The sequence below is a fragment of the Cynocephalus volans genome, chromosome 11 (genome assembly GCF_027409185.1).
Source record: "Cynocephalus volans isolate mCynVol1 chromosome 11, mCynVol1.pri, whole genome shotgun sequence".
Lineage (NCBI taxonomy): Eukaryota > Metazoa > Chordata > Mammalia > Dermoptera > Cynocephalidae > Cynocephalus > Cynocephalus volans.
Genome location: NC_084470.1, coordinates 50,605,015 through 50,617,608, shown reverse-complemented (window position 1 = coordinate 50,617,608; position 12,594 = coordinate 50,605,015). Strand labels below are relative to the sequence as shown.

At 43.0% G+C, this 12,594-nt stretch overlaps 1 protein-coding gene across 1 annotated transcript; it reads right to left on the bottom strand.

Annotated features, from left to right (window-relative positions):
- Positions 1-3,865: 3,865 nt before the first annotated feature.
- LOC134391229 (small ribosomal subunit protein eS17-like) lies at positions 3,866-4,249 on the bottom strand. Its single transcript, XM_063115247.1, has one exon. It carries the CDS (start codon positions 4,247-4,249, stop codon positions 3,866-3,868), a length of 384 nt encoding a protein of 127 aa, XP_062971317.1.
- Positions 4,250-12,594: the final 8,345 nt, after the last annotated feature.

The following is a 12,594-nucleotide window of genomic DNA, read 5'->3' as shown; positions in this document are numbered from 1 at the left end:
ATCAGAAAGAGAAGATAATACATATTTAATGCGCTTCAAAGAAATAGAACTAGAGCTCTGATCAAACCACATCTGAAGCCAACATAACTCTGGTCCTTATATTTATAGTTTAAACTGGTATAAGTCAGGTATTTTGTTACTCACTTCTGAAAGTGTTCTACCTGATATAAATGAGGGGGTCCATTCTGCCAGCTGATGTTGAGGTACCTCTGGGATATCTAAGAGGTTCTGCCAGTTGCCCATTTTTCTGAGACATAGAGTCAGAGTTTTCTTATCAATGTGTGTGCCCTTTTTATATAAAGACTATAATAAGACTACTGACCATGAATAAGACTACTGACAATGAATAAGACTACTTACCAAATATTTTTGTCCAATTTTCTGTTTTCCCTCTTATTTTGTTTATGATAGATGTTGATATCCAAATGCTTTTAATTTTCAGTTAATCTACTAATTGCTTCCTTTGTGAATTCTTTAATGTCAGAAAGTCAGAAAGGACTTTGATATACTCTAAGCTGTCCAGAGCTTGGATGGACCCCAGTGGGAAACCCATCGTATTCCACACCTGTGACCACAGAGAGGTCATGGGTAAGCATGTGTTCTGAAGTGGCCCATTGAGTGTCAATCTCAGGACATTTGTGGGAATTGTTGGGAAGCAGTTTCTCTGTGTGCGTGTGCGCGTGCGTGTGTTTGGGGGTTCCTCAACTGAAAGTGGAATGGAAATCTAGACATGCTCATTGTTATCTTGCTACCAGTAGAAAAGAATCTGCCGGAGACTGAGACCAACACAGAGAAAAGCAGAAGCAAAAGATGATGAAAGAGGGGCAGTCCCGATAACCTAGCTTAAGGACCTGGATCCTATCACACCCAAACTTTTGGCCTTTTCATTACATAAGCCAGTAAATTCCCTTTTTTATTTACTTTAGTTTGATTTGGGTTCTCATCACTTGCAACCTAAAGAATTGGGCAATGAAGGGCATGGAAGATAATCTCACCCTGAGATAGCTCTTTCAGGACTTTCCCAACCACCTCTTCCTCCAAAGTGCACACATACCCAGAAACCTTTGCCTGCCGGGGTGTTCTCATTTCTGGTTGATGGTCTTCGATGACTGTTACTGGGAGGGGGATCAAGAAGGACAGCATGACCAAGGAGGACGGGACGGAAGGATTTGGAAGAGTTAAAGAGGCCCATTTCTCTTACTCACACCTCAGTTCTGTCTCAGCTTCTGACTCAGTGTGCTGGCTCTCCATCCACATACACCTGCCTTCAAATGGCTGTTTTTCCTATAGCTAACCTGGGAAATTTTCTTAATCTTTCTCTATCACCTTTGCTTTCTCAAAAGGAAATGCACAGTGCAGCCAACAATACCTACTTCTGAGAAAATGTTGTGAACATTAAATGAGATAAATCATGTTATGTGACAACACGCTTTAGCTTGGGACCGGTGTTAGTCAGAGTTCTCCAGAGAGTCAATAGGATATATACCCTATTTGTAACACATGCACACACATATATATATATGAGAGAGAGAGATTTTAAAGAGTTGGCTCATGAGATTATGGAAACAGGAAAGTCCAAAAAATCTGCAGAGCAGGCTGGCAGGCTGAAGACCTGTGGAAGAGGTGATGATGCAGTCTTGAGTCCAAAGGCATCTGGAGACAGAATTCTTCTTCCTCAGGGGACCTCAGTCTTTTCTCCTATGGCCTTCAACTGACTGGATGAGGCCCATCCACATTATGAATGGTAAGCTGCTTTACTCAAAGTTTATTCATTTAAATGTTGATCACATCTTTAAAAATGCCTTCACAGCAACATCTACACTGGTGTTTGACCAAACAACTGGATACCATAGCCTAGCCAAGTTGATACATAAAGTTACTCATCACGGGACCCAACACAGTGTAGGCATTCCCGTACAGGTTTGTTAAATTAAGGTGAATTCAGTTTACCCCAGAAAACTCAGCAGCAATCCTAGATTTTACCCTGAAGTTTAGCTTAATAATTATATAGTAATTAACAACACAGCACTTTATAGTTTATAAAGCCCTTTCTTACATGGTGTTACTTTGCAGAAGTCTGGAAGCCTGGGGTATAGCAGGAAGGATTATTAGCCTCATTTTACAGACAGAAAACATGAGGCTTAGTTGCAGGCAAACCCATAAGTAATTTGCTTCACTCTCCTATGGCAAGTGCCCTGGCAGAGGAGGTCACAGGAGCATAAAGAATCCTCCTTGTTCTTGCTTTGCTCGCTTTTCTTCTAGTGAAGAAGGCTGGATGCTTGTTGTTCAACCAGGTCCTTTCTTCCGTTTGTCTCTTGGACTTTTTAATAACTATTCCACATCTAGAGAATCCTCTTTCCTTAATTTTAGTTTTTCTGCTGGATATGGAGTACCCTCAATTGTTTGCTCTGGGGGACTTGATATGGCCCAGGTAGTTTCCAAAGCCCAGAAACTTAGACTCCTTCTCACCAGAGGTCCCTTAGCTTTCCTGCTAGTTACCAAAGCAGGGGTCACAGATCTGAACGCTGACAAGAGCCAGGTACATAAATCATCAGAGAGGAGGCTGGCGGGGTCCTCCACAAACTGGAACAGGCACGTTCCATCATGAGACATTAGCCACAACTCAACCCAGGACACCGTGGCTTTGGGGAGCTCAGGACCTGTGTTTCCAAATCTCTCAACATCTAGAAATAGGGGTTTTAAAAGTGGAATCTCCTGATTTCAATTGGCAAACAATTAAATTTGTTTTTAAAACACTGTGAGTGACAAATAGAGCACATTTTCAGATAATCCTGCCCAGTGGTTAAAAGAGAAAAGAAACCTGCCCTCTCTGTGACCAGTGTGGCACATTTATCATCTGTGTGTTTAAAACTGAGGGAAGCAAGAATTACTACATTTACCTATTTGTTGATAGCAAGATATAAGGAGGACCTTGTCTGGGAGATTCAGAGACAAAGAAAGTGAACTTCATCAGAAGTCAGTAAAGATCTCCTGCTACTCTGTTCCCCTTACCACCACCACCACTCCAGGGACCCCTTACTCCCCACCTGCCTTCATCCGCTGACTCAAAAAAGCTCCTAGTGGTTGGGCGGCGGGGAGAGAGAGCTGCGGACTGGAGGGCACACCTGAAACTCCCTTAAAATACCCACAGAACTGCAGATATATCTGCCCTCCATTAAGCCTTGATGGGCTTGTGTGATCACCTGTTTTGAAGGGATGTCTGTTCCTAGCAAGCAAAGGAAGGTAAATAAGTTCAGAGAACCCCACCTCCCCAACCACTAATTGAACTAATTGAACCAGATGAGTGCCTGGGAAAATTTACTCAGTTCAGAAGTAGCCTCATGACTGGGATTCCCAAATCCAGAAGTGCATCGGGAATCTCCAAGAATCGTGTAAAAAATACAGGTTCCTGGGGTCCCACCACATACCAGCTAAATCAGAATCTCTGAGAAGGGCCTGGAATCTGTTTTTTGAAAAAGCTCCCCAGATGATTCTGATGTCACTGATTCCCAAACTTTTAGGGTATGCTGGGCACCTTTTATCTAGGCACCATGTACCTTTTATCATACAATTAAGCTTTGCCAAACTGAGGCCGAGAGAGGTTAAGGGGCTTTCCCAAAGTCACAAACCTTCTAAGAGATGAAGCTAGAAAATAATCATACGAGATCTTCCTGTAACCTTCCCCAACCCCTAAAGATGGGAATGGAATGTTCCAGAAATAACCTCTTATTTCTCCCCTTTTCCATGTGTCAGCTGACACCTAATAATATGATTTATTTAACAGGCAAAACATAGGTTGCTGGATAATTTGTTGTTGTTGTCATCGTCTAAGTTTATTGAAAATATTACAACATAACAGAAAGATTCAAACAGCTCCATGTGGTGTTTTGAAATTCATCTCAACAGTAGGCTGAGTGATCTGCAGGTTGGACAAACTGCCAAAGTCCAAAAGCTTCAGGATTTCCTTGGTGTGAGGATCTACTTCAATGATCTCCTGACCCAGGGCTGAGACATCAGGAACATAATTATCTCTCATCTCTCTCTCCTCCTTCTGCAGCTTGATGGAGATACCTCTCACCCAGCCTCTCTGAATCTGCTTTATCAGATGGGTGACTTGGCCTGCAATCTTGTGGCAGAGCTTCTTGCTGGGAATGATAGCCATCTCCTCGCACACATGCTTGTTCGTATGGAAGTCGTTGCCCAGGCGTGTGTAATACTTCTCAGTGATGACCCGGGCCACCTTCTTCATGCTGGGTCCTTGGTAAAAGAGCTGGATGATATTTTGAGATGTTAGTTTATGCTGCTTTTTTCTATATTTTTCATTTCCTGTCTCCCCCATGTGAGCAGAGAGCATGGACAGGACAGAAAAGAAATATCCTACAAGAATCCTGGCTGCTATAATAACAATAATTATTGCTACAAATATTACATGATAGTCTAACTTCTTAGGAGAAGGGAACTTGCAAAATCTCGAGAAAAGCAGGAAAGGGAAATGATTTCACAACAATGAGAAGAAGACTTCCCAGAGCAGGATACAACACTACATCTACTTGTGTATCTGTCAGCCCATCTGGACTTGGAACTCTGTGAGAGCAGAGACTTGGTCTTTTTTGCCACTAATCTGTCCCCAGCACCTAGAACAGTGCCTGGTGCAAAACTGATAGTCGATCACTATTTGTTGAATGAATTAATAAATATATGAGGAGGGAAGCAAGAGAGAGGAAGAAGGGGGTTGAGAGAGGAGAGACTTTGGGAGCCTTGGAAAAGGAGCCCAACAAGGCTACCTTCTAGGAAGAGCAGGTGGGTAAGCCTGGCATAGGCAACAAGGAGAGTTAGGGGGGCATCCAGGAGCCCCAAGGTTTTGGATCACCTTCTGCAGACCATCAGGGCTCTACTTTGGAATGTCCCACTGTCACTCACATCCCAGGACTGCCAGCTGTTCCCCCTGCCAGCCCACACATGGACTTCTCTTCATTAGCATCTACCCCTTACAAATCACCCAACCGCATTAATGTCTAGCAGAGTCCCAAAGCATCCTTCAGTCCTGGTCATGGACATCCCACCTGCCAACACCTTAGTAAACCATAAGCCCAAGCACAAAGGAGTGGACCATGGAGAGCATCTTAAGTCAGGCTCCCTAAAGAAGAGTCCAAGACAGAGGTTCAGGTGCAGGTGACTTGGGTCATGGGTGGTCTCAGGAGAAACTTGTGAAGGAATAGGGGAGCAGGCTGGGGCATAGGAAGAAGCCAAGCAAGGATGTGGGGTTAGCTGATGTCTAGGCTCAGCCCAATGGCTCAGAGAGCTCCAGGGCGTAAAGAGCCCCCAGGTTGTCTGCCTCCAGGCAAGAGGGCCAGACTGTCACTGGCTACAAGCTACTTGGAGGAGGAGGGGGCATAACTCCTAGGCACTGCTGGAGTAGTGACTCCATCACCAAGAGAGCAAGCCTCCAGAGAAGATCACAGGTATAAGCCTATAGCAGCAGTTCTGGCTGCTGAAAGGGAGGGGAGGAGTCCAAGCAGGCCCCCCACAGCTCCTGCTGCAGGGAGGAAACCTCCTTTGCCTATGCTGGGGATTAGGTGCTGAACAGGCTCAAGACCCCCTGCATTAGCTTTGTACTGTTGCCATAACAAATTACCACAAGACATAGACTTAAAACAACAGAAGTATATTCCCTCACAGTCCTGGAGGCCAGAAGTCTGAAATCAAGGTGTCAGCAGGTGTATTAGTCCGTTTCTGTTACTTATAACAAAATACTTGGAACTGGGTAATTTGTAAGAAAATAAAATTTATTGCTTACAGTTTCAGAGTCTGGGAAGTCCACAGTGTGGAGAACACATCTGGTGAGGATCTTGGTGGTGGCAACAGTGACCCAGGGGTCACACATGGCAGAAAATGGTGGAGCAGAGAAAGAGAGAGACTAACCTCCTCATTCACTCTCCTTTTAAAGCCCTCAGAACCACACCCATGATCACCATTATTAGTCAATTTCTGGGGCATGGTCCTACAATCCAGTCACCTCTTCAAGGCCCCGCCTTTCAATTACCATAATAGGATCTCCCACCCTCAATAGTTACAGTGAGAATTAAGCTTCTAATATATGGACTTTGGGGGACACAATTCAATCATTCTGCAGCAGCTGGGTTGGTCCCTTCTGGGGGCTCTGAGGGAGACAGAATCTGTTCCATGCCTTTCTCCTAGCTCCTAATGGTTGCTGGTGATCCTTGCATTCCTTGGCTCACAGAAACACACTCCAATCTCTGCCTGCGTTGTCACATGCCATTCTCCCTGTGTCTGTATCTCTGTATCGTCACATGGTCTCTTTACAAGGACACCAGTCATCAGATTTAGGGCCCACCCTAATCCAGTGTGACCTCATTTAACTTAATTATATCTGCAAACACCCTATTTCCAAATAAAGTCACATTCACAGGTACCAGGGCTTAGGACTTCAACATATCTTTTGGGAAAAACACAGTTCAACCTGCAATACTCCTGAGCTGGGAGACCCCTGAGCTGAGACAGTGGGTAGTGATGTGAAGTACAGGAAGGCTGGCCCACAGCCCTTGAGGCCTGTCCTTCTGTGTGTCACTTGGCAGGGTCTCTCTGGGCTCCCCAACATTTCTACCAGCCTCTGCATGGCAGAAGAAAATAGTTAAATTTACTTCTGGATTTAGTCTCAGGCCATGCTTAGCCACCTTAGAGAGAAGTGATGGAGATAAAAAAAAAAAAAAAAAAAGGCTCTTTTTCTGGGTGAACTAAACAAAAAAACAAACAGGTGACACATCTTCTGAGCACCAGCTATTTGCTCAAATGCTCACATGTAGAATCTGTGCCGGGATGACCAAGAACTGGTTTCAGAGGATGCTTCTGGTGAGAGCACAAGGTGTCTCAGGACAGGGCAGGGACAGGACAGGGCAGGGAGGAAGACTTATTTTCAGCCTAAATTCTTTTGTACTCTTGGAATGTTTTATTACAAATATTTATGTTCTTTTCAATAAAGGAGCAAATTAAGCAAATCATCTATTTATTTGAAATGTGTTTTTTAATTTCCTATAAACATAAGACTCTAGGTGTTTCTTCTGGATTGAATATTATCACAATTATTTATTAGTAAGCATTGAGTCAAAATAGCATACTAATGTATTTTGATAAACAACGAGCAAATATAGAAAAATGCAAATTTAATGGGAATGCATCTCGGTGAGTTGGAACTTGTGTTTTTTTTCCTAATTAGTTCATGTTTCTACGGGTGAATATAACTTATTGCCAGAATAAGACATAATTTGGCATCAATTCTCTTCCTATTTTTTAAATTATTCATACAAATAAATATATGGAGATGGAGGGTTTTCTTAAAAATAGCAATGACAATTTTTGAATGCTTTCCAGGTGCAATGCTAAAAATCACATGATAATCTATCATCAAAATGTATTTTAATGGTATGCCAGCTGCTAACTCTGTTAGATCTTTCTTTGCTTTTGCTGAAAACACAAAAAGATATCTTTCAGCTGGTTCTCCTCTAAAGACAGGGAACAATTACATAAGATCTCATACTCTTCCTTACTCCCTGAAAATAGTTATTGATTTTTCTTGAACAACCCCTTACCTTTCCTCCCAGGATCTGTGAACATTTCAGCAACTTCCTCACCGTTCCCAAGGCCTGCCCCACTTTCTCCGCTGACTTCCACATTCCCAATAGCAGGTGCATTCACTCAATTACCATTCGATGTCCACTATGACCCCAGCTTTCTCTTCTTCCCAGTTCTTAATTTCCTCTCTGGGGTAAGTGATTTTTTTTATGCCCAAGCCTATTCCCCTGGAGTCATCTATTGAGATCATCCTTAAATGTCAACTTTCTCTAATGTATTGGTCACTATCGATGCCTTTTTCCCCCTAGGTGTGGAACCTCGCCTAGGAAGGCATATCTGTAACCATCACTTGAGCAGTAGTTCAGGTCCTTCCAGCCAGGAATCTTCGCATCCAGAAGCCTCACCCAGATCACCACACTAACGCAGGAGGGGAGGGGCGAGCAGGAGCTGTCTGTAGTACTCCCCACCATGGGTGTGTTCTTCTCACCTCTCAGCTGAACAAGACAGCCACTTGCTGCTGGGGCCTCATTAGGACTGCAGCCCTTGGCAGGAAATAGAACCACTCCCTCCTTCAGCCACTTTTCAAAGAAATGAAAACTCAGACATTTTGTTTCAAGACAGAGAGTGTTGCCCTGCGGTATTATGTTGCTGAGTTATCTCTTAGTACTCCCCTAAGAGTTGACAGTTTTTTCATTTATTTTTCTCATTTTCTCCAGCATGAGTTCCATGGTCCTTTCCCACCCATCACTCACCTGTTATAGGTAACAGTTCCTGCCTAGAGAGAAAGGAAAACTCTGAGAACACAGGTGTTCCACCTTCCTCCCCTAAGGACCACAGCTTGCCGAGAGAGAGTGCTCTGCCCCTTCTCTAAATCCTAGACCAGAGTCTCTTGCCTCAACCTGAGATCCTTCCTGCCTCTGGTCAGTGGGATGGGGTGGAATAAACACTTATTCTACATAATCATTCATTTGCATCTCACACAGTTTGACTGAAGCCTAGAGGAAGAGCTGGTGAAAGACCTTTTAGGAAGTTCACCATTACTGACAGAAATAGGCATGACACATGACCTTTAGATCTGGTGTGGCAAGTGTTCCATCAGAGTAATCACAGCACAGGGGAGGGGGCCTTAGCACAGCAGGGTAAGCAGTGTCTGCTTTAGGAGCTGACCCAAGAGCTAAATTGCAAAGGCTGAGAAGGAGTTGGGAAGGAAAGTAGAGGGAGTACTCATGTCCAAGGGCACAACCTGTGCATGGTGGGTGGTTCTTAAGCCTTTCTCATTGGGGGTTTAAGGGAAACTTCAGAATTGGAAAGTGGTTCCTGCATTCAGCAACACCAAGGGAAATCTACAGAGGGGATGTGTAAGACAAATCAAGGTGGGCACAGGAGACTGAAAATCTTTTAGCATAAAGTCTAAAAATTATAGACCTTCAACCGTAAATGAATCTTGTTGAGAAGTAGTGGCAGATCAATCCAAGCAGAATGAGAGTCTAAATTTTAAAGACATAGGAGAAGAATGCAGAAAAAGGAAACCTCTCTCCCCTTCTCCACCTTCCAAAATGGTCTAGAGAGAAGGAGGGAAGAAAGGAGCTGTGCTGAGACCAGCCAGAGGCCATGCCAATTTCCAAAGATGGAGGAGGAGGCTGAAGGCTTGCAATATCTAGGAAAGGAGTCATGACCCAGGAAAAGAGGCAACCTGAGTACTTTAAGGAGAGGATTTAAAAGAACAAAGCATTGGAAGATGGAGAGAAAGTGGTGGAATGAAGAAAGGAGAGGTGGTCTATAACATCTATGCCAGTAAAGGAACCATCCACATGGTAATAGTACCTGAAGGTCTGAGCAGTAAGAACCAGGAGAAATTAGACCAGGAACACAATTCCCACTCTGGATGGTTTCCATTCTATCTCTGGAAATCCAGAATAAAAAATGTATAGAAACTCTTTTTTGTTTGTTTGTTTTGTTTGGTTTGGTGGCTGGCCAGTACAGAGATCGAAACCTGGACCTTAGTGTTATCAGCACCATGCTCTAACCAACTGAGCCAACTGGCCAGCCAACAAAGAAATATTATGCACAACTCTATGCCCACAATTATTATTTTTTTAATTTTGGCAACCAGTCAGTACAGGGATCTGAACTCTTAACCTTGGTATTATAACACCATGCTCTCACCAACTGAGCTAACCAGCCAGCCCCCTAGAAACTCCTGATCCTGTGCATGTTCCCTTGGCAGAGGCAAGCAAGAAAGCAGCCCATCCACATCCATGTGGCCATCCCTTGGCTCAAACCCTCAAGCCAACACAAAGTCCATGCTCTTCCCACTGCACCTGTCTCACTACCTTCTAGAGGTGAACAACTTTGTCAGTGGTCATTCACTGAAAGATAATTTTAAAGTACCTTCTCTACATCAGGCATGGTGTCAAGTGTTACAAAGGTGAAGCCGATGTAGTCCTTGTCCTCAGGGCCTCACTTTCTAATTAGAAAGCTGGAAGAAATTTTTTGCAATGCAGAGAGAATCACCAGTGTAAATAATGGAAGTGAACCGAATGGTCCACAAAGGAAGGTCGACTAGTTCTGGGGAGAGCCAGAGTGGTCTAGGAGAGTTGCATAGAAGAGGAGGTCTTCCTGTTTAGGAACATCTCTACCTGGACTACTTTCCCCCAAACATTTACCTGGTTTACTCCCTTGCTTCATACAGGTCAGTGATCAAAGGTTATCTGATGAGAGAAACCATCTGTATAACAGCATCCTCCACCTCCACTCTTGATCTTTTTCTCTACTTTTATTCTTATTTACAGAACTTATTTAACTGCTTTTATGGCCATGTTTTCTGCCTTCACACCCATTACTAGAAGAACTATCGATTTTTCTACTTATGGCTAACACTTGTACACTTGATTTCATCCCTCTCACCTTCTGCTCAAGGACATCTTACTCAATTCTCTCCACATTCCCTACATCATTAATGTTTCCCCTGCTGTTCCCATCAGCATGTAAACATGCTAGCATTATTTTGCATTTCAAAAAGAATTTTTAAAAACTCCCCTGAGAGTCTTCCATTTCCAAGAAGATGGAACAGACATACATTCTCCTATTGTCCTGCTAAGTATAACTAAACATTCCTAGACATTATATAAGAAACTCTGAAAGGTGGAGAGAATAAGCCAGCCTGGCTAGAAATCTCAGGAACCAAGGAAGGACAAGGCAGTGAGTCTTCTGGGGGGGGGGTGTTAATATCCTGACTTGGAGCAGAAAATCCAAAAACACCAATGGGCACAGACTGCCCACCACCACCCCCAAAAAAGTCCCAAGAAAAGGCTAATTCTCTAGCCAAAGGACCAGGAAAAGGGCAGCCTAGCAAGAACAGAAAACTTTGAGGCAATAACTGCTCTCCTCTAGCCAAACACAACAGAAAACCCTGTGTCCCCACTTATGCCAGTGAATGCAGAGGAGCGACCTAGACTTTGACATTCCTGAGGCTGTAACAAACCTTTTCCTCCACCCCCTTCCCCTGTGGTGTTAGTGGAGACCACATGGGACTCCAGACTTTCACTCCTGCCAGGCAGTAATGAGGCACCCTACCCCCTCCCCATGGGGTGGTGTCAAAGGGGGCCTACCAAAGAGTCAGGACTTTTACCACTGCCTAGTGATTATGAGGCCACCAAACCTCCACAGTATCAGTGAAGATCACATGGACAGCTGTAAAAAGGCACTCCTACCCCTTCCACGCAAGGAGGTATCACTGGAGGCCCAATGAGAGCAAGAATCCCTCTCACCCATCCAACATTAATAAGGAGTTTTTTTCCTCAGGTATCAACAAAGGTCAAGTGGGAAACCTAGACTTCTACCTTCACCTGCAGTAATGAAGCAGCACAATCCCTTCCCTTACTGGAATGGTATCAAAAGAACCAGCTAAAATAGAAGATTTAAATAAGATCAGAGTCTTGTAACATAATACCCAAATTATCGTGATTTCAATAGAAAATCATTCATCTTACCCAAAACCAGAAAAATGACAAACTGAACTTTAATAGACTATCAATAAATGGCAACACTGAGATGCTGAAAATGTTAGAACTATCTGACAAAGATTTTAAAGCAAACATTCTAAAGATGCTTCAACAAGCATTTATACCAAGGTCCAGGGTTCAATCCCTGTACTGGCCAGCTGAAGGAAAACAAAACAAAACAAGCAATTACAAACATGTTTGAAACAAATGAAAAAATAGAAGGTCTCAGCAAGGAAATATAAAGTCGCAGCAAATAAATAAAAGATATATAAAAAGAACAAAATGGAAATTTTTAGAACTGAAAAATACAATAACCAGAATTTAAAAACTCAATGGACAGGCTCAATAGCATATGGAAGGGAACAAAAGAAAGAATCAGTGAACTTGAAAATAGAACAACAGAGAGAAAATAGACTAAAAAAATAAGTAAACAGAGTTTCAGGGGCATGCAGGACTACAATAAGAGATGGCATTAATGTCATTGCAGCCCTTGAAGGAAAGAAGAAAGAAGGAAAGCCTAAAAAAGTACTCAAAGAAAAAATGGCTGAAAACTTCCCAAATTTAGCAAAAGACATAAGCCAACAGATTCAAGAATCTGAGTAAATGGCAGATGGGAAACTCCCAGGAAATTCACACCAGGATATATAATAGTCAAACTTCTGAAAACTAAAGGCAAAGGAAAAATCATGAAAGCCACAAAAGAGAAATAACAACTTAAGTATGTAAGGGGAAAACAATTTAAATGACAATGGGGTTCTCATTAGAAACCATGAAAACCACAGGAATGTTTTTTTAACACTTTTCGAGTGCTGAAAGAAAAGAACTCTCAGCCCAGAATCATATATCTTTTGACAGTATCCTTCAGAAATAAGGAGGAAACCAAGACATTCTCAAATGAAGGTAATCTAAGAGAACATGTTACCTGCAGACCCACCCTAAAACATGATTAAAGGAAGTTCTCTAACCAGAAAAGAAACAATAAAAGAAGGGACTTTGGAAC